Source organism: Pleurodeles waltl, chromosome 8 (assembly GCF_031143425.1).
Source record: "Pleurodeles waltl isolate 20211129_DDA chromosome 8, aPleWal1.hap1.20221129, whole genome shotgun sequence".
Classification (NCBI taxonomy): Eukaryota; Metazoa; Chordata; class Amphibia; order Caudata; family Salamandridae; genus Pleurodeles; species Pleurodeles waltl.
Window position 1 is genome coordinate 1,421,126,881 of NC_090447.1, and position 21,553 is coordinate 1,421,148,433.

Consider the following 21,553-nt stretch of genomic DNA (forward strand, 5'->3'; position numbering starts at 1 on the left):
GTATAAGTTCGATGGCATCTGTCGCTGTAGATACGCATGTTCTGCAATAGCTCGCCATCTGGTGTTGGGCCGGAGTGTTACAAGTTGTTTTTCTTCGAAGAAGTCTTTCGAGTCACGGGACCGAGTGACTCCTCCTTTTGTCTCCATTGCGCATGGGCGTCGACTCCATCCTCGATTGTTTTTTTTCCGCCATCGGGTTCGGACGTGTTCCTGTCGCTCCGAGTTTCGGAACAGAAAAAATAGTTAATTTCGGAAGATTTTCGTCGGTATTGTTGCGTTCGGGATCGGCATACTTACATTCAACACCGCATCGAAGATCGAAGAGCTCCGGTGCCCTTCGGGGTAATTTTTCGATCCTCCGTCGGGGCCTGGTCGGCCCGACCGCGTGCTGAAGAACGCCGATGGAACGGACCCCGTTCCGTTTCTGCCCCAAATGCCACAATAAATACCCCTACACAGACCAACACTTGGTCTGCAACCTGTGCCTGTCACCTGAGCACAGCGAAGACACCTGCGAGGCCTGTCGTGCGTTCCGGTCCCGAAAAACACTCCGAGACCGTCGAGCCAGAAGACTTCAAATGGCGTCCGCACCGACAGCCCGACGGGAGTTCGAGGAACAGGAAGAGGAAGGTACCTTCTCGATCCAAGACTCAGACTCCGAAGGATTCGACGATACACAAACCGTGAGTAAGACGTCGAAAACCACACAAAGAAACATTTACAAGGCCCAGGGGACGCCACTGCCACCAGGCCATGGCTCAACCCATAAAATCGGTGACCGACCGTCGGCACCGAAAAAGGCCCAAACAGTGCCGAGATCGTCCGACTCCGGTCGAGACACCGGCACGCAGCCTTCTCGGGACCGAGAAAGTGCTGGAGACAAGCCTCGACACCGAGATGCCGGTGTGGACACGGCTCGACGCCGAGACAGCGGCACCGAAACAGATCGACGCCGAGAGGTTTCGGCCCCGAAAAGGAAAAAAGTCACCTCGGAGCCGAAAAAACACGCAGACAAAGTTTCGACGCCGAAACAAACTGCAAGCGACCCAGCTTCAGGCTCTTATACAGAAGAGCACTCGCTAACCTCCCAAATGCAGAAGCATAGGTTTGAGGAAGAGCTACAAGCAACTGATGCGGACCATACGCAAAAGCGTATCTTCATTCAGCAGGGGACAGGAAAAATAAGCACCCTTCCCCCCATTAGGAGAAAGAGAAGGTTGGAGTTCCAGACGGAACAAGCACCACAACCAAAAGTGGTGAAAAGAGTTACACCACCACCCTCTCCTCCGCACGTGATTAACGTTTCACCAGCACAAACGCCATCACACTCCCCAGCTCACACCACCATGAGCCAGGGTGACCAAGACCAGGACGCATGGGACCTATACGACGCCCCAGTGTCAGATAACAGCCCAGAGGCATACCCTACAAAACCATCTCCACCAGAAGACAGCACCGCGTACTCTCAGGTGGTGGCTAGAGCAGCACAATTTCACAACGTAAGCCTCCACTCAGAACAGGTCGAGGATGATTTCTTGTTCAACACACTCTCCTCCACCCACAGCTCCTACCAAAGCCTGCCTATGCTCCCTGGTATGCTCCGGCACGCAAAAGACATATTTAAGGACCCGGTCAAAAGTAGGGCAATCACACCAAGGGTGGAAAAAAAGTATAAGCCGCCTCCTACAGACCCGGCTTTCATCACAACACAGCTGCCACCAGACTCTGTTGTTGTAGGAGCAGCTAGGAAAAGGGCCAACTCTCACACATCTGGAGATGCACCACCCCCAGATAAAGAAAGCCGCAAGTTTGATGCAGCTGGTAAAAGAGTCGCAGCACAAGCTGCAAACCAGTGGCGCATCGCGAACTCCCAGGCACTACTTGCGCGCTATGACAGAGCCCACTGGGACGAGATGCAACATCTCATTGAACATCTGCCCAAAGACTTCCAAAATAGGGCAAAACAAGTGGTTGAGGAGGGACAGGCCATCTCCAACAACCAGATCCGCTCCTCCATGGACGCTGCAGATACAGCTGCACGGACAATTAATACATCTGTAACTATCAGAAGGCATGCATGGCTCCGAACGTCTGGATTTAAACCAGAGATTCAACAAGCAGTTCTCAATATGCCTTTTAATGAAAAAGAACTGTTCGGTCCAGAAGTGGACACAGCGATTGAGAAACTCAAAAAAGATACGGACACTGCTAAAGCCATGGGCGCACTCTACTCCCCGCAGAGCAGAGGGAATTACAGCTCATTCCGTAAAACGCCCTTTCGAGGGGGGTTTCGGGGTCAAAGCACACAAGCCAGCACCTCACAAGCCACACCGTCCAGTTACCAAGGACAGTATAGAGGAGGTTTTCGGGGACAATATAGAGGAGGGCAATTCCCTAGAAATAGAGGAAGATTCCAAAGCCCCAAAACCCCTACTACTAAACAGTGACTCACATGTCACTCACCCCCTCCACACAACACCAGTGGGGGGACGAATAGGTCATTATTACAGAGCATGGGAGAAAATCACTACAGACACTTGGGTTCTAGCAATTATCCAACATGGTTACTGCATAGAATTTCTACAGTTCCCTCCAAACATACCACCAAAAGCACAAAATTTAACAACACACCATTCCAATCTCCTAGAGATAGAAGTGCAGGCACTATTGCAAAAGAATGCAATCGAATTAGTGCCAAACACACAAATAAACACAGGAGTTTACTCACTGTACTTTCTGATACCAAAGAAGGACAAAACACTGAGACCAATCCTAGACCTCAGAGTAGTCAACACTTTCATCAAATCAGACCACTTCCACATGGTCACACTACAAGAAGTATTGCCATTGCTAAAGCTGCACGACTACATGGCAACTTTAGACCTCAAGGATGCTTATTTCCATATACCAATTCACCCATCGCACAGGAAATACCTAAGGTTTGTATTCAAAGGAATACATTACCAATTCAAGGTACTGCCTTTCGGATTAACAACCGCACCAAGAGTCTTTACCAAATGTCTAGCGGTAGTCGCTGCACACATCAGAAGGCAGCAAATACATGTGTTCCCATATCTAGACGACTGGCTAATCAAGGCCCATTCGTTAATAGAGTGCTCAAATCACACAAATCATATCATACAAACCCTCTTCAAACTAGGGTTCACCGTCAATTTCACAAAATCCAAAATTCGGCCACGCAAGGTACAACAATACCTGGGAGCCATAATAGACACATCAAAAGGAGTAGCCACTCCAAGTCCACAAAGAATTCAAAATTTCAACACCATCATACAACGCATGTATCCAACACAAAACATACAAGCAAAGATGGTATTACAACTCCTAGGCATGATGTCATCATGCATAGCCATTGTCCCAAACGCAAGACTGCACAAGAGGCCCTTACAACAATGCCTAGCATCACAGTGGTCTCAAGCACAGGGTCACCTTCTAGATCTGGTGTTAATAGACCGCCAAACTTACCTCTCGCTTCTGTGGTGGAACAACATAAATTTAAACAAGGGGCGGCCTTTCCAAGACCCAGTGCCACAATACGTAATAACAACAGATGCTTCCATGACAGGGTGGGGAGCACACCTCGATCAACACAACATACAAGGACAATGGAACGTACATCAAACAAAACTGCATATCAATCACCTAGAACTTCTTGCAGTTTTTCAAGCACTAAAAGCTTTCCAACCAATAATAGTTCACAAATACATTCTCGTCAAAACAGACAACATGACAACAATGTATTATCTAAACAAACAGGGAGGGACGCACTCCACGCAGTTAAGCATGTTAGCACAAAAAATTTGGCATTGGGCAATTCACAACCAAATTCGCCTAATTGCACAGTTTATACCAGGGATACAAAATCAACTCGCAGACAATCTCTCTCGAGATCACCAACAGGTCCACGAATGGGAAATTCACCCCCAAATACTGAACACTTATTTCAAACTCTGGGGAACACCTCAGATAGACTTGTTTGCGACAAGGGAGAACGCAAAATGCCAAAACTTCGCATCCAGATACCCACACAAACAATCCCAAGGCAATGCCCTATGGATGAACTGGTCAGGGATATTTGCTTACGCTTTTCCTCCTCTCCCTCTCCTTCCTTACCTGGTAAACAAACTCAGTCAAAGCAAACTCAAACTCATATTGATAGCACCAACTTGGGCAAGGCAACCCTGGTACACAACGCTGCTAGACCTATCAGTGGTACCCTGCATCAAATTGCCCAACAGGCCAGATCTGTTGACACAGCACAACCAAAAGATCAGACACCCAGATCCAGCATCGCTGAATCTAGCAATCTGGCTCCTGAAATCCTAGAATTCGGGCACTTACAACTTACCCAAGAATGTATGGAAGTCATAAAACAAGCAAGAAGGCCATCCACCAGGCACTGCTATGCAAGTAAATGGAAGAGGTTTGTTTGCTACTGCCATATTAATCAAATACAACCATTACACACAACTCCAGAACATGTAGTGGGTTACTTGCTTCACTTACAAAAATCTAACCTAGCTTTCTCTTCCATTAAGATTCACCTTGCAGCAATATCTGCATACCTGCAGACTACCTATTCAACTTCCCTATATAAAATACCAGTCATTAAAGCATTCATGGAGGGCCTTAGGAGAATTATACCACCAAGAACACTACCTGTTCCTTCATGGAACCTAAATGTTGTCCTAACTAGACTTATGGGTCCACCTTTTGAACCCATGCACTCCTGCGACATACAGTTCCTAACCTGGAAGGTGGCATTTCTCATCGCCATTACTTCCCTGAGAAGAGTAAGCGAAATTCAGGCGTTTACTATACAGGAACCTTTTATACAACTACACAAAAATAAAGTCGTCCTAAGGACCAATCCTAAATTTTTGCCAAAGGTTATTTCACCGTTCCATCTAAATCAAACAGTGGAACTTCCGGTGTTCTTTCCACAGCCAGATACCGTAGCTGAAAGGGCACTACATACATTAGATGTCAAAAGAGCATTAATGTATTACATTGACAGAACAAAGAACATCAGAAAGACTAAACAACTCTTTATTGCATTTCAAAAACCTCATGCAGGAAACCCAATTTCAAAACAAGGTATAGCCAGATGGATAGTTAAATGCATCCAAATCTGCTACCTTAAAGCTAAACGACAGCTGCCCATTACACCAAGGGCACACTCAACCAGAAAGAAAGGTGCTACCATGGCCTTTCTAGGAAACATCCCAATGCAAGAAATATGTAAGGCAGCCACATGGTCTACGCCTCACACATTCACCAAGCACTACTGTGTAGACGTGCTATCCGCACAACAAGCCACAGTAGGTCAAGCTGTATTAAGGACATTATTTCAGACTACTTCCACTCCTACAGGCTGATCCACCGCTTTTGGGGAAATAACTGCTTACTAGTCTATTGCAGAACATGCGTATCTACAGCGACAGATGCCATCGAACTGAAAATGTCACTTACCCAGTGTACATCTGTTCGTGGCATCAGTCGCAGTAGATTCGCATGTGCCCACCCGCCTCCCCGGGAGCCTGTAGCAGTTTGGAAGTTACCTTCAATTATTTATATATGTATCATCTCAACCTTAAATAAGTGCATACTTAGTCACTCCATTGCATGGGCACTATTACTACAATTCAACTCCTACCTCACCCTCTGCGGGGAAAAACAATCGAGGATGGAGTCGACGCCCATGCGCAATGGAGACAAAAGGAGGAGTCACTCGGTCCCGTGACTCGAAAGACTTCTTCGAAGAAAAACAACTTGTAACACTCCGGCCCAACACCAGATGGCGAGCTATTGCAGAACATGCGAATCTACTGCGACTGATGCCACGAACAGATGTACACTGGGTAAGTGACATTTTCATTCTGTTGCACATCCCTTATCTAGTGACATAAAGTAAACAGAATAGTTACCGTACTGTGGGTGAGTGCTCGCAAATGATGCACCTCGCTTGCAGAAGGGGCAACAGACAACTAAATCAGCCGATATCACCCAAAAATACAAACATGAATTTGTGGTGCATTGTTCATATGAGAAAGCATAAAATGTATTAAAAGTTCAAATGTGGTTTACACAAAGAATAACTTTCTTATCCTTCCTTCAAATTTAAGGGACACTAGGTTCCTGTTAGGCAGCCTCAATGAAACTCTCTCTCCAGTACTATAAGAAATACATGTAAACTTACATATGTGGAAGAAGATAGCAAAGGCTAATGTAAGAGATGTCAGCATAACAAATTAAACATCAGTGGTGGTTTCTGTGTCAATGCTTCTGGATATTTTGTGGCAGTCTCAATTTGGGTAAAGAGTGAGGATTTATCACAAAGGATAGCCTTAAATTTGCAGGGTGCAAGACACTGGCATGAGAACTCAGAGAAATGAAACTCTCAGTCTACCTTACTGACCACTGTAGTCAGACTCATATTTGGGAAAAATAAAAATCTTTGCTTCAAATGCATCTCTTTTCATGCTTCTTAGCCCAATTGAGGGACTGATTCTTGCTTATCTCGTACTACATGGTCAAATCCCAATCCCACAATTTTTGCCATTTTTTTCCCTTTCTTGCCTCCTTTTGAGTCATGTGATCTTACTAAGCTTTAAATGTGGGGAGTTCTTTTTAGACCCAGTAGGCCTAATTCAAACGCTTCTTGAGAGTAAATGAGAATTGTGCTCTGTGTTGTCTCATCCTAACAAGCAGACATAAGCTTCTCTTTGTGCATTCTATAGTATTTGCAACACCTTCTCTAGCCTGGTTATGGATTCAATAGCATTCAATCGCATTAATGTTCCTGGAAAGTTCAGCTACTCTTCCTCCTTCGAGTGTATGGCAAACGCCAAGGTCACCATTATCCTCTTTTGAGTGTTCTGTTTACATGATGTCCTCTGAGAGGCAACCTTGTAGGCTAGCCCGCATATTTTTTATGAAGACTGCTCTAGATGTTAGTTCACAAGCTAATGCTGTAGGGTGATCTTCTTGACCCCTTTGTCCCAGGTTCATATCTAGTTGGCTCCATTCAGCCTTTCATCCTCCTGAGGTCCATAAAATGAGTTGTTGAGTTGCATAGTAAACTTCTGTTGTTCTGCGCCAATCTTTTTACGTTTGATTGTGTGTTGTGAAAATATATGCTGTTTTTGTTGTTCCAGTAAGCACACCTGCCAAAATATTGACCTGATAACTGGTAGTCTTCAAGACCTCCTTTCTCCAACTGAACATCCATTGCAAATAAATTTGTCTGTATTCATAGATCTAGACTGAAAGTTAAGGTCTGACATTTGAGAAACATTTTGGTAGTGAACGAGTCAGTCATACTGGACTTTCTGCTACTGTGCAAGACACAATTGTTTTGCCCACTTCTTGGTCTATTTTGTATTTTTTGTTTCACTTCTCTCTTATCACCAACGTGCCAACACATGCTTCCTTTGACTTTATTGCGCAGAGCAAGGGCATCCAGTGTAGCTCTGGAAGAACTGGATCTATTCCACATTTTCAGGATATCTACATCAGGTGAATTTAAATGGAACACATGTACAGTCGTCAGGGTGGTGTCTGGAAAACAGGCCCTCCTAGATTTAAGTTGGATATCCCTAGTGTTGGGAATACTCTAGATCATGTACCAGTTTCCAAAAGTCTATCCGTCTCTAAAATTACTATCAGCCACTTCCATCTGGTATAGTACCCAAGCTTCCTAAGCTTTCCTCCCCCACTTTCTTTAACCCAGTATACTGCCAGCACTCAGCTTAAAGAATACATAACTTGATGTATTACTTATTCGATAAAAGCCTGTAACTCGCCTTTAATTCACACGGTCTTTTCCTAGTACCTTAAGTTTATAGCTGTGGCTATCACCAAGCATTTGAAAGTTAGAGTTAGACAACCTATCACATTCATGGGAGAAATGAGCGGGACTCTGACTTGGCCCTGAGAACCAAAGCATAAGCCAAACAATTATATTTTGTATCACACTTCTCAAAAATCACCACTGCTATATCACCCACTGCTCCCCCTCCACCCTCTTACAACTGCACTACACCCCAGTGCACTCCACTCAACTATACTCTCCAATTTCAGAGCCTCACCCACTGAACTCATTCAGATTCTTAAAGCTGTCAAATCCATCTTGGGTCCCATCTGATCAATTCACCCTCACACTAGTAAAACGCTAGCGGTCATGCCCAGACATCGTTTGTAACATGTCTGTTCAGCTGTTCCCACACATCTGGCCTGAAACAAAATGTTTCAGATCTGCAGACCAACTCCACCAACTGCATGACCATAGTAGCAGACTGGATGCTAACTAGCTGCCTGAAGCTCATCTCTGTAAAAGACGGAAGTACTGGTCTTTGATAATAAGACCTCCCAATAGGATTCCACCTGATGGCCATCAAAACTAGGTCCAACACTCACACCCACAGACCATGCAAGAAATCCAGGGACTATCCTTGACAACAAGCTCAACATGATGGCTCAGGTCACCGTGGTGTGCACTTCTCCTTCCACATCCTACGCATGCTTTGAAAGATCTTCAAATGGTTTCTTCAGAACACCTGAAGTGCAAGCACTTACCACCAGAGGGCTGGACTACGGCAACACTCTCTGCTCTGGAATATCCAAACAACTCCTACACAGACTCCAGAACGCAGCTGCAAGGCTCATACTCCACCTCCCTCACGGCACCCACATCACATTGCAACTCGGGAAGCTTCACTAGCTACCCATTCACTCAAGCGCAGCCAATTCGAACTTCTCACACACACATACAAAGCCCTATACAACATAGAACCAGAATAACTGAACATTCACATACACTTTGATCAATCCACCAGACACCTATTGTTTGCTTTACTCTCACTCGCACACACACACACCCCGCACCCTCAACAGCAAAACTAGAGAACACTCATTCTCTTACATCACACCCAAGACATGAAGCTACCTCCCTCAGCACATCAGAGCCTCCTCGTGACTTCTTGAGTTCTTCAAGAAGCTGAAGACTTGTCTATTCATATAAGCACCTTGGGACCACACACCTCTACACCTTGTCCAAGGCTCTTAATACCACATCAGGTGTTTAGTGCGCTATACATATCACCATAACATAACAGATTCTATTTCTTTTTTTTTTTAAACATACTGCTGACCTTTTTCCTCTCTTCAACAATTGCCTTTTTTTCTCCGAAATACAGAAACAATTAGTCTTCAATCGTCTTACAACTATCCTCTAACAGTACACTTAATTCCCTCCAATTGGACTTGTACCTTTCCCTCAATGGAAACTGCACATTCACATATATTCAACTTAATAGCCATCGCTAATCACAAACCCTTTCTTCCATACTTATACAACCAGACATAGATGCCACCATTGACACAGTTGACCATTCAACAGTACTGTTTTCCGTTAACTTGTAGGGCATCACTACCTAAGCACACAAACGGCTTTCAAGGCACTTTTACTCATTTGCCTTAGTGGGCACAGTCTCTATATTTTTTATATATTTTCTGTACAGTGACAGTATCCAGATCTTTATCCCCTTCTTCACCCATCCATCAGTCACACATGCTAAAGTTCAAAACTGAGTTACTACATCATGCCTAGTCCAATACCTATGACTGACTTTGTCTGCTAGACATTCAGAAGTTTGTGTACCCTGGCCAGAAACCATAGAGTTCTCTTAGTTAATTAATAAAAATGAAAATATTCCTAACCAATACTCCTACCACAGCAGAATATCAAATATTCCATATCTGCAAGTTCTGCCCATGCATTCAATCCTGAAGTATGCAAAAAGTGATGAATGGAATGGTTGAATGAATCTCGGCCACTGGTAATTACTCAGGCCACATCCCAGTCATCCTTCGTTATTTTGCACACCATGCCACCTCGGTTTGGTCCCAGCTATATGCAAATCAGTCTTGACCCTGCCCAGTGGGAACAGCCCAGCCCAAACTGCCAGGACAGGTCCTCCCTGAACCAGAACACAAACAACCTTGGACCGGTTTCATCCTGAAATACATTCCACCCAGAACAAATAAAACAATCAACTCACTCGTACTTAACAAACTTGATTAGGGTAACTGCCTTCTAGTGGGCGTCTCAGTATTTGTATGCACTTCCTGGCAGTATCATATATGTTACTAGCTGATTTTTGTACAGCCTTCTTCTGCATTACCTTCACCCTGTCATATTGCCACCAAGGTCGATGCGTCTCCACCAAAAACAGGACCGAATACATAACATTTACACTTGTTTTCAAACCGAGGATGACTTGACTCTCAACTAACTCACTAACATCGTTCCTGCTGTACACTACCTTACAACTCAAGATCTACTATTACTGCCTAAGCACACACAAACTGCCATGTGCTACATCTTTTTAGCTTTCAGCCCCCTTCAATAGAACTCCTTACCACATGATATATGAGCAAGACCCTCACCAAGATTTTCAAAAAACATTGAAATGTCCTCTCTTGCAACTGGAAAGACTCGGATAATAACTGCTCCACTTCTCACACTGACATAAATATATTTCCCTCCTACATGCCTCATTAGTTGTAGAAATACTCGATTTTAGATGTTTGTATTCCTTTCCTAGTGATACACATAGAACGGGCACACTGAAAACTACAATTGTTTGTTTGAGTTTGTTAACCACCTTACCCTCATTGTTGTAGGTATCCTCATTGTTAATCGGTATAACATTTCTGTTCAAAATATTTATGATGCAAATGTAATTAAGTAAATTATTTGTTCTCTATAGGTCACAACAAAGATACCATGCCAACAGATTCCAGAAGCAAAAGCCCTCAAGGAAAATCTAAGAAAAACATCAAATTAAGTGAAAAGCCTAGGTATGTTTTCATTACGTATTCATTCAATCATTCTGCACAAAACACCAGTGATGCTGACTGAACTACATCATAAGAGATGCTGCTATAATGCCCGACACAGCCATAGTACTTTATTTGAAAATACATTTTCAGATATGTTAAACAGCTGTTAGAAATGAGTGGCATGTAAAATATTTTGAAGGAAGTGGAGCACAGTGTGGCAGTAGTATTTTCTCAGACACAATAAAAACATTGCCAGAAGATATAATTTCACCAAAAAGGGAGATTATTTTATGTTTGTAGTAATATGTTTTCTGGAGCTTCCAGAATTAGGCCTGGGAAAAGGATTTATAGATTCCCTGGTACTATCGACTTAGTAAATGTGCTAACCCAAGATATAAAGCCAATGGGACTACCACGTTGCAACCCACTGAGCACTATTTTAAGTGTAATGCATTTTAGGTAACAAACAATACTATGCAGTAGTGCTGGGATATTTAGTGGATGTAGGTAAGTGGATTATTATGTGAGGTGGCTGTGAGACCTCACTAGGTAATAATGTCACAGTCTCCATCTGGTCCAGTTAGGTTTATTTAAAAAAAATCCTTTAGCTTAATTCTGAGTAGCTGTGGCACAAAGTGGTCCAGCTTGGTCAAAGTAACAAGTTCTAAGCATTTATAAATACAAAAATATGTGTAATCACAAGAAAAATTCAACAGCAATTTATAAAACTAGAGTGTATTTTTATCTTCAAATAGATAACTAAATGGCGGTCAGAGGCTATTGTGGTCACACTTGGTGCTCTGTTCCAGGAGGGCTTGCTCCTGACATATGAGCAGCTACAAGATGAATGTGGGCTACCTGTGAGACATTTCCTAGCACATGCAGACCTACTAGCAGAGGTGCTCCACCTCTGGGGCATTGCTGACATGGAACCAGACCCACACCCACTTGTGCACATACTATACACAATGGGCATAAACGTATAACGTGGCTAGCACAAGCATTTGCGCTATGCTGAGCAAGATCCCCTGGTGGCAACCCACAGGGAATGGGAGAGAGACCTGGGCAGGGAGTTCACCCCTAAAGAATGGGAGAAAGTTATTGAACACCCTAAGAGAGTATAGCTTAACGCAAGATATATCCAACAAAACATCCTACATAGAGCGTACCTTTCACCCTCCTCCCACTCTTCCATGTTTGGCTCCTGGTGGACATGCTCACGGTGCAGGCAAGCAGAGGCCGACATAAAACACATGTTCTGGGACTCTCCGGCAGTTGTAGATTATTGGGCTCGGATATTCAACGAAATAGAATGGGTAACTAGACGCACGGATCTGTGCACAAAGAAGGGGTCACTGCTTGGCCTTTTTCACATGTCAATAGTTGATAAGGCTAGCAATAGGTTTGTTGATCTGGCTCTGCTGGTAGCTCACAGACTTATAGCTATGCATTGGAAATCCCAGTCGTTACCCACTACAGCCCACTGGCGGGCAGTGTCACTCAATTGGGGCTGGGTGGAGACAGCAGCCTTGCGACAAGAAGAAGTTAGATGTCTATGGAAACATTCTATAGCCACAGATTGGGAAGCATTACTGCTTGACTTACACACCCACCCAATGGCACCTGATGCCACTCAGGATGGCTTCTGAGGACCACCTATTGCTTGTTTGCTTCGTCCCCACTTCATGCTATTACATGTGAACACACCCCCACTCAGCATAACACCCCAGACTAACATAACAAAGTGATTCTGGCTTACGCCTGTGACACAGACCAGATTAGAACACATTTACATCTGCACATTGGATACAGTGGGCTCATCACATGATTGTTTACCTGTTATGTTACATATGCATACAAACTGTTTGCTCCTGCAATTTTGTGTATCCTGCTCTATATGTGATGGGATCTATGAACGTAACTCTAAGCAACAATATTACTTCGCTTTCTGTAATGAGCTGCGTTATTGAATTCTCAAAAATGGTTAAAAAAAATAATTAGATACCTAAATGACAAAAATATTTCAAGGGGAACCATAGATATGATTTTTAAAAGGTTAGTAAATTCTTTTGAAATCGAATAAATCTTTGTATACTGCGTCGCAGTTTCTGAGCCAGCTGGCTAGCATGACTACTAGCCCTCTCTTGGAATGACCACAGCGGGTTGGGAGCCAGACACAGGGACCTGGTAGCCGGTTATCTGTAGGGTTCCGCAGTGCCAGAGTCCTCACAAAAGACTTCACCGGTATTGCGGTTTCAGCAAAGAAGTGGTCCTGATGCTGAGGATGCAGGATTCCAAGGATGCTGTAGCTATGGCAGAGATTTGGTGAGTGTTCCTGGGGCCACCCCTGGGTACATGAACTTCAGGGGGGTCATCTCTGGCTTAAGGACTCAATCTCCTACAGTGCCCAAGAAAAATCCAGTGCAGGTGCATTTGCCTCTGGTTAACTAGTCTCCTGTTACAGCGGTTGTCCACAGGTAAGTGTCTCTTTCTTGTAGGAGTAGAATGGTCCACTTCGGAGACGGCCACAGGTCCCACATCTTGGGGGAACCTCGGGCAGGTCAGGACTCTGTCTCCCAGAAGGCATTTTGACATCCAAAGGCAGGCAGGTGATCCTAGGAAGCTGGGCTGTCATGGGTGCAGGTGTCCTTAGTCTTTTGGGTACCTGATGCTGAACAAAGAGCTAGCCACCTAGCCTTTTGAGTCACTTCTTTGGGCACTGCAGGCACACTCCTCTTTGCCAGTTCCTTGAGTACAGCAGGTGCAGTCCTTCCTTGGAGCAACCTCTTTGCTAGTCCATGGAGCAGCAGGACAGTCCTCCTGTCTTCTTGCCAGTCCAGCAGTGTAGGAAGCCGGCTATCTATGTAGTGTACCAATGTAGGGGTACACCATGTAGATGTTCCAGATGACTCTTATTGGTTAATAGGGCTTAAATAAATAATCCAAAATGCTCTTTTTGGGAGAGTGTGGGCGAGAAGTTTAGGCTTATCAGAGGGTAATGCAAAGCACTTGTCAAACACAAGAAGAAACTTGAGACCAGTTTAGAAAAATAATATAGATTTTTATATTAATTCAGACACCACTATCTACAAGATTAGGTAAGTACTTTTCGAGCTGAGAAGTTTAAAGATACAGTAAATACAGCTGTCAGATTTGAGGTATGAGCCTCAAACGCAGTAAGGTAATCCTATGGGAGAAAGATACACTGCTTAGTATCACTTGAAAACGACGTGTATGACTGTTCTTCTGGACTTAAGGTAAGTAGGGGTCAAAGTCAAAGAAAGCACCAACAGTTCGGGTTTACCTGCCCTGGTGTGTCCAGTTGCAGAGGTGCTTCCAGCGATGGTAACCTTGAACGCTACACATTGAAGTCAATGGAAAAAGTACTGTAGGGAGTTGGCTCTGTATATACCATTTCAAAGTAAGAAATAATGTGCACAGAGTCCAAGGGTTTCCCTTAGAGGTAGGATAGTGGCAAAAGTAGATAATTCTAATGCTCTATTTTATGGTAGTGTGGTCGAGCAGTAGGCTTATCAGAGGGTGGTATTAAGCATTTGTTGTACACACACAGGCAATAAATGAGGAACACACACTCAAAGACTTACTCCAGGCCAATAGGTTTTTAAATGGAAAAATATATTTTCTTAGTTTATTTTAAGAACCGCAGGTTCAAGACTTAGATTAAACACTTTAAATGTAAGGTACTTCACTTAGATACTTTAGGAACTTTGAATGAAAACAATATCATGAACAGTCTTTGTACAAATGGCAATAAGCTATTTTCAAAGTGGACACAGTGCAAAAATCAACGGTTCCTGGGGGAGGTAAGTAAAGGTTAGATTAGGAGGTAAGTAAAACACCTACAAGTCTCAGTTCTGGGGCATAGGCAGCCCACCGTTGGGGGTTCAAGGCAACCCCAAAGTTACCACACCAGCAGCTCAGGGCCGGTCAGGTGCAGAGGTCAAAGAGGTGCCCAAAACACATAGGTGTCTATGGAGAACAGGGGTGCTCCGGTTCCAGTCTGCCAGCAGGTAAGTACCTGCGTCCTCAGGAGGCAGACCAGGGGGATTTGTAGAGCACTAGGGGGGACACAAGTAGGCACACAAAACACACCCTCAGCGGCACAGGGCCGGCCGGGTGCAGTGTGCAAAGCAGGCATCGGGTTTTCTATAGGTTTCAATGGAGGGACCTGGGGGTCACTCTAGCAGTGCAGGCAGACACGGGGGGCTTCTCAGGACAGCCACCACCTGGGCAAGGCAGAGGGTCGCCTGGGGGTCACTCCTGCGTCGAAGTTCGGTTCCTTCAGGTCCTGGGGGTTGCGGGTGCAGTGTTGGTTCCAGGCGTCGGGTTCCTTGTTACAGGCAGTTGCGGTCGGGGGAGCATCTGGATTCTCTCTGCAGGCGTCACTGTGGGGGCTCAGAGGGGTCATCTCTGGTTACTCCCGGCTCGCAGTCGCCGGGGAGTCCTCCCTGAGGTGTTGGTTTTCTGCAGGTCGAGCCGGGGGTGTCGGTGCAGAGTGTAGTCTCTCACGCTTCCGGCGGGAAACGTGAAGTCTTTGGAAGTTGCTTCTTTGTTGCAAAGAAATAGCTGGTTTTGAACAGAGCCGCTGTTACGGGCGTTTCTTGGTCCTGTACTCCAGGGCAGTCCTCTGAGACTTCAGAGGTCGCTGGTCCCTCTCGGATGCTTCGCTGGAGCAGGTTTTCGAAGTTTGAGACAGGCCTGTAGGGCTGGGGCCAAAGCAGTTGTCGTCTTCCTCCTTCTCTGCAGGCTTGTAGGTCAGCAGTCCTTTTTCTTTCTTCAGTTTGCAGGAATCTGATTTCCTGGGATCTGGGGAGCCCCTAAATACTGAATTTAGTGGTGTGTTTAGGTCTGGGAGGGCAGTAGCCAATGGCTACTGTCTTTGAGGGTGGCTTCACCCTCTTTGTGCCTCCTCCCTGTGGGGAGGGGTGCACATCCCTAATCCTATTGGGGGAATCCTCCAAACTCCAGATGGAGGATTTCTCAAGGCAGGGGGCACCTCAGCTCAGGACACCTTAGGGGCTGTCCTGACTGGTGGGTGACTCCTCCTTGTTTTTCTCATTATCTCCTCCAGCCTTGCTGCCAAAAGTGGGGGCAGTGACCGGAGGGACGGGCATCTCTACGAGCTGGGATGCCCTGAGGCGCTGTAACAAAAGGGGTGAGCCTTTGAGGCTCACCGCCAGGTGTTACAGTTCCTGCAGGGGGAGGTGAGAAGCACCTCCACCCAGTACAGGCTTTGTTCCTGGCCACAGAGTGACAAAGGCACTCTCCCCATGTGGCCCGCAACATGTCTGGTGTGTGGCAGGCTGGCAGAAACTGGTCAGCCTACACTAGAAGTCGGGTAGGTATTCAGGGGGCATCTCTAAGATGCCCTCTGGGTGTATATTACAATAAATTGCACACTGGCATCAGTGTGCATTTATTGTGCTGAGAAGTTTGATACCAAACTTCCAAGATTTCAGTGTAGCCATTATAGAACCGTGGAGGTTGTGTTTGACAAACTCCAAGACCATATACTCTTATGGCTACCCTGCACTTACAATGTCTAAGGTTTTGCTTAGACACTGTAGGGGCATAGTGCTCATGCACATATGCCCTCTCCTGTGGTATAGTGCACTCTGTCTTAGGGCTGTAAGACCTGCTAGAGGGGTGACTTACCTATGTCATAGGCAGTGTGAGGTTGGCATGGCACTTTGAGGGAGTGCCATGTCGACTTAGTCATTTTCTCCCCACCAGCACACACAAGCTGTGAGGCAGTGTGCATGTGCTGAGTGAGGGGTGGCATAAGACATGCTGCAGCCCTTAGAGACCTTCCCTGGCATCAGGGCCCTTGGTACCAGGGGTACCAGTTACAAGGGACTTACCTGAGTGCCAGGGATATGCCAATTGTGGAGACAAAGGTACAGTTTAGGGAAAGGACACTGGTGCTGGGGCCTGGTTAGCAGGGTCCCAGCACACTTTCAAATCATAGCTTAGCATCAGCAAAGGCAAAAGGTTAGGTGGTAACCATGCCAAGGAGGCATTTCCTTACAAGTACATATAAGAATAAGGCTGCAAGTGAGGGCTGGGGGACCTGTCCAGCAGAACCCAAAGGGGGGTTCAGCTCTTGAGGGTCTCAGGACCACAGAGACACTGTTGGTTTCAGTGGTCTCGGGCTGGGGGGACTCAGGTGCGTAGGTGTTTTAACCGGCAGGTCGGCAAGTTTGAGGCTCTCACGATTCTTGAGGTACCTGCAGAAGAGAGGAAAGAAACGTAGCAAGAACACAGAGCTTGAAATACAAAGAGAACCAGACCCTGGGCTCCAAACTAATACGTAAGTCTGCTAGAGCAGTGGTTCTCAACCTTTTGACTTCTGTGTACCCCCAATTTATCATTACTGGAACCCGGGGCCCCCCACTGAATCATTATTGGAATCCGGGGACTCCCCCACTGAGCCATTACTGGAAGCCGGGAACCGTGGCCTAAACATTGTAGATGATTTGAACGGCAAAACAATACACAAAAAATACAGAAACAAGCATTTAGCAAACAAATCAACAAATAATAACACATTTTACTTAATTTGCAAACAAATATAAATTTTTAAAAAATAACCACTTTAATAGGAAAGTTGGAGCTTTTCTAAATTCATTTGAAACTATACCTCGTCCATACTGTATTCTATTTGATGCATCTGCACTGCTCCCACTAATCAATCTGAGAATACTAATTTAATGTTTAGCCTCCACTTGCAAATTCCTTGACATTTACAGTACGTTTGAAACATTTTCAATTGTAAATGCAGCCACTTGATTTATTTACACGTTATTAATCTGCTAATGTTAATTTTGTAAGCAGTTGGGGACCCCCTGAGGAGGATTTACGGACACCCATTGGTCCCCCAACCTCAGGTTGGGAACCACTGTGCTAGAGGATGCATCAGCCAATAAGCGGCTGGCACCGTTGGGGTTTGCAATGAACATTGAACAGTCATGCAAAGTGGCACTACAATATTAGCACTGAATGAATACAAAACAATATGGTATGATATCTGTGGTTATGAGTGTTGTGTTTTCCTTTTGTTAATACTATTGGTCTTTAAGTGTTTCGTTATATGAATAAAGGATTTGCTTCTACACCAACATGTTAAAGATTCCTTTTATTTTCTCTATAGTATCTGCAGGCTGGACTGCGTTTTATTCATACTACGATTAAAACATGTTTGGCTGTCCAAAGGAAAACACAACACTCATCACCATAGAAGTTTATAAATGAGGAGGAATTGGCCCAACCTCTAAGGAGGGTGTAACATAAGATTTCCAACCTAATTTGCAAATTTTCATGGACAAAGGCATTACGGGTAGGAAGGGAGAAGGTTGGGCTTGAAAATCTTTGCACCATTCTCAACTATGATGTGATGTGATGACATAGCAAGAAAAGTATAATGAGGGCATACAAAGAGAAAACCTGTGCACCACAAACATCGGAGCAGAAACTGACAGGGGTGAGGGAAGCAAGTATGGTGAGGAACAAGGATACACATGTATATGATAGAGGCGCGGTGGAGCTAGTCCCCTAGGGAGATGTGCATATTCACCTATTGGAGACCACAAGGCCCCAGCTCCGGATATAGGTAGAGGATGTGGAACGTGTCACATCTGAGCTGGGGCATGTTCAGCAGTCCACATGGTATTGCAGACCTACAAAATGGAGTTTCTTGGGCATCCAGTACCAATCTTGAAATGTCTTGAAAAGGGTGAGTTTTGTCCCAGATTCCCGCACTCCCCAGTCCAGTTCCCTGATAACGTCCCTCCAGACCTCCTCAGGAGAGGTTGGGAATGCAAGTTTTTACCCAATCTGGTTGTAGAAACCTGAGACCACACCTCAAAAAAGCCCCTAACGTTTCAGGTATTGCACAATGGAGGAATCAGGGCAATCCCATGGTAGGGCGCAAAGTGAGCTGCGGAGAACGCATTTGAGCTGTAAGTATCACCATGCTTTCATCCGAGGAAGAAGGAACCTGTCTTGCAGAGACGGAAAGGGCTTTAGTATCCCCACCAAAAGTAGCTGGTTGATCGTCACTATCCCTCTTGAACACTACTCCTCCCAAGATATGGGGCTGTACCCTACAAGTATGTTGATGTTATGCCACATGTCCTTTCTTTTGTAGTGTCAGGCACCCTGTCTTAGGGTTGCTTTACAGATATTAAAAAGGAAGAGCTGAGCATGGCCAAGGGTGTTTTTGGTTTGCCATGTTGAGTTTAGCAGTTTAAAAGGTGCCCAAATAGGCTTCAATGGCATGCCTAGAGCCATGTTTTCACCTTTTCACTATAGTTGTGGCACAATTAAGTGCTGCAATCCACTAGTGATGTTTTAACTTAGTAGTTTTGTTTACCGCTTGTACCATATACTGGGAACTTAGGGATAAGTTCATTATGCCAATCAGGAGGGGTTATCCAGTTGTACACCCACTTTGAGGGGTCAGAGCACATGCACTGGAGCGTGGACAGCAGGACTATGTGAACTAGAGAGTCGATAAACCAGCAACATCTAGCAAAAAGTGGGGGTGAACCTGCAGAAAGGTCAATTGCCTTACAATGGAGCTCAGACTCTCCATCATAAAAAGGTACAAACGAGATCACTAGGAAACTAGAGATATATTTTAAAGATTTAGAGCCTGATTTAGAGTTTGGCGGAGGCGTTACTTTGTTATAGCGGTGACAGATATCCTGTCTGCCGAAATATAAATCCCATTCTTTCCTATGTGATTCATATCTCGGCAGACAGGATATCTGTCACGTTGTGTTGGAGTAACCCCTTTGTGTGAGAAAAGACCTCTTTTTGACATGGCTAGGTCCCACCTTTTGCCTGGTATGTGATTTAACCTAGAAGTTGTTGATGGCCAGGGCCCCTGCTAACCAGGCTCCCTGGGTCAGAGCTCTTTCCCAAAGCTGTTGTGATGCATTGGCACTATTGGAGACACCTTTAGCTGCCACCATCAGCCCGAGTAAATGGTACTTAGGTAGCCAGGGCAGGATGTACTAAGGGTTGGACCCTGAGTGCACCAACACTGATTGTGCCACCCTGTAGGGCCATGCATTTTGGTGCACCCAGGACTGCCATTGCAGGATGTGTCCTGATGCAAACCTAAAATGCAAACTCGACATGGCACACTACCTGTGTGTCCTACCCACTACACACTGCATGCAATATAGGTAAGTCACCCCTCTGGCAGGCCTTTAATCCCTAAGGCTGGTGGCACTATACTGCATGTCAGAGCATAGCTGCATGAGCAACATGACCCCCTGTGTCCTTGCCAAACCTGGGACATAGTGAGTGAACAGAGCAAAAATGTTAATATGTACTTGACACTGGTCAATACGAGTTTCACAGCTACATGATGGCCACTCTGAACCCTGGGTTGTTAGATATCAAACAAGTCAGAATGATAAATCCAAACTGGTACCACTGTTGGATTTATTATAAAATGTACACAGGGGATCACCTTATAGGTGCCCCCTGCAAAAACTAACTACCCTAACATGGTTGCTGGCTGGTCAAATCCAGCCAGCCACCTCCAGCCACAAATCTGCACCCCTGGGGTGAATGGTGTCTGTCCTCTGGGATGTACAACAAAGTCCTTCCTGGGTGGAGGTGCTATGCCCCCTCCCTCAGGAATGTGCACTGCCCTGTTGAAAGGGCTTACCGTCTTTGAAACTGGACCGCCAGGCCTGCTGCTAGCAGCAGATAGCCGTCCCCATTGCATAGCCCCACTTTTGGCAGGAGCAATGGCAGGAAACTTGAACAAATGACAGGAGGAGTAGCCCTACCTCACATGCACCAACCCTATGGTGTTGCATGCGAGGTGGACTCTTCATTTCATTTTCCTTTCTTGGATGGAAGGAAAATAGCCAATCAGGGATAGGGAAGTGACCCTTCCCTTGGGAAGTGGTCACTTTAGTTGTTGTAGCCACCCAAAGGAAGGTGACCCATGACCAGGTTCACCCCTAAAACACCCACTAAATACAGTATTTAGTGGGCATCTCTAGACCAAGAAATCAGATCCGCAAATTGCCAGAGAACTCCCTCCAGAGTGGAGGTACCACTCTAAATCTACAAGGAACCAACAAGCCAATGAGGTCCACTTTATTGACTGGACACGAACTCTGGAACCAAACACCACAGCCAGGCCAAACATCACACCAATGACCGCAAGGACAAATCCTGCCAGTTTGCCAGGTTTGGTGGCACTGCACCCTCCAGTGGCTGAATCACACCAATACCCTGGGTTTTGGTCATCTATCTTCGGCCACAAGGAGCTGCAAAAGGACCAGGAGGAAGCCCTAGTCGAGGGACTTCAGAAATAACCGGGACTTCCAGCCAGGGTGTACTTGTTGTCCTGCAATCTATTCTGGAATCGACTTACCTTCTGCTTCTGAGAACATCCTTGCACACAGCTCCTGGATCACCGATTCACTCTGCACCCGGCCTCCATATGCCATGCACTGAAGGACCTGCTGTGCCCTCACCCCTTGCCACCTCGACAGTCCAAGGGAGCCCCCAGTATTCACCTTTAAACTTAACTGTGCAGTGCTTTACCAAGTGGTCCCCCTCAATGGCCCTGCACCAGCTCCAGAGACCTTTCCCCGCCGCTCCCACCGGAACCGGGAGCCGCCCATAATTTTCCAGC

The 21,553-nt window shown here is 45.6% G+C and overlaps 1 protein-coding gene across 4 annotated transcripts in view; it reads left to right on the forward strand.

Moving 5' to 3' along the window:
• Positions 1-21,553, forward strand: part of LOC138248711 (E3 ubiquitin-protein ligase TTC3-like) — a 1,399,506-nt gene that overhangs the window by 267,486 nt on the left and 1,110,467 nt on the right. For all 4 annotated transcript variants that reach the window (XM_069202543.1, XM_069202544.1, XM_069202547.1 and 1 more), the window contains exon 16: positions 10,794-10,884. In XM_069202543.1, the coding sequence (XP_069058644.1) occupies positions 10,794-10,884 (91 nt within the window). The remainder of the gene's footprint in view (positions 1-10,793; positions 10,885-21,553) is intronic.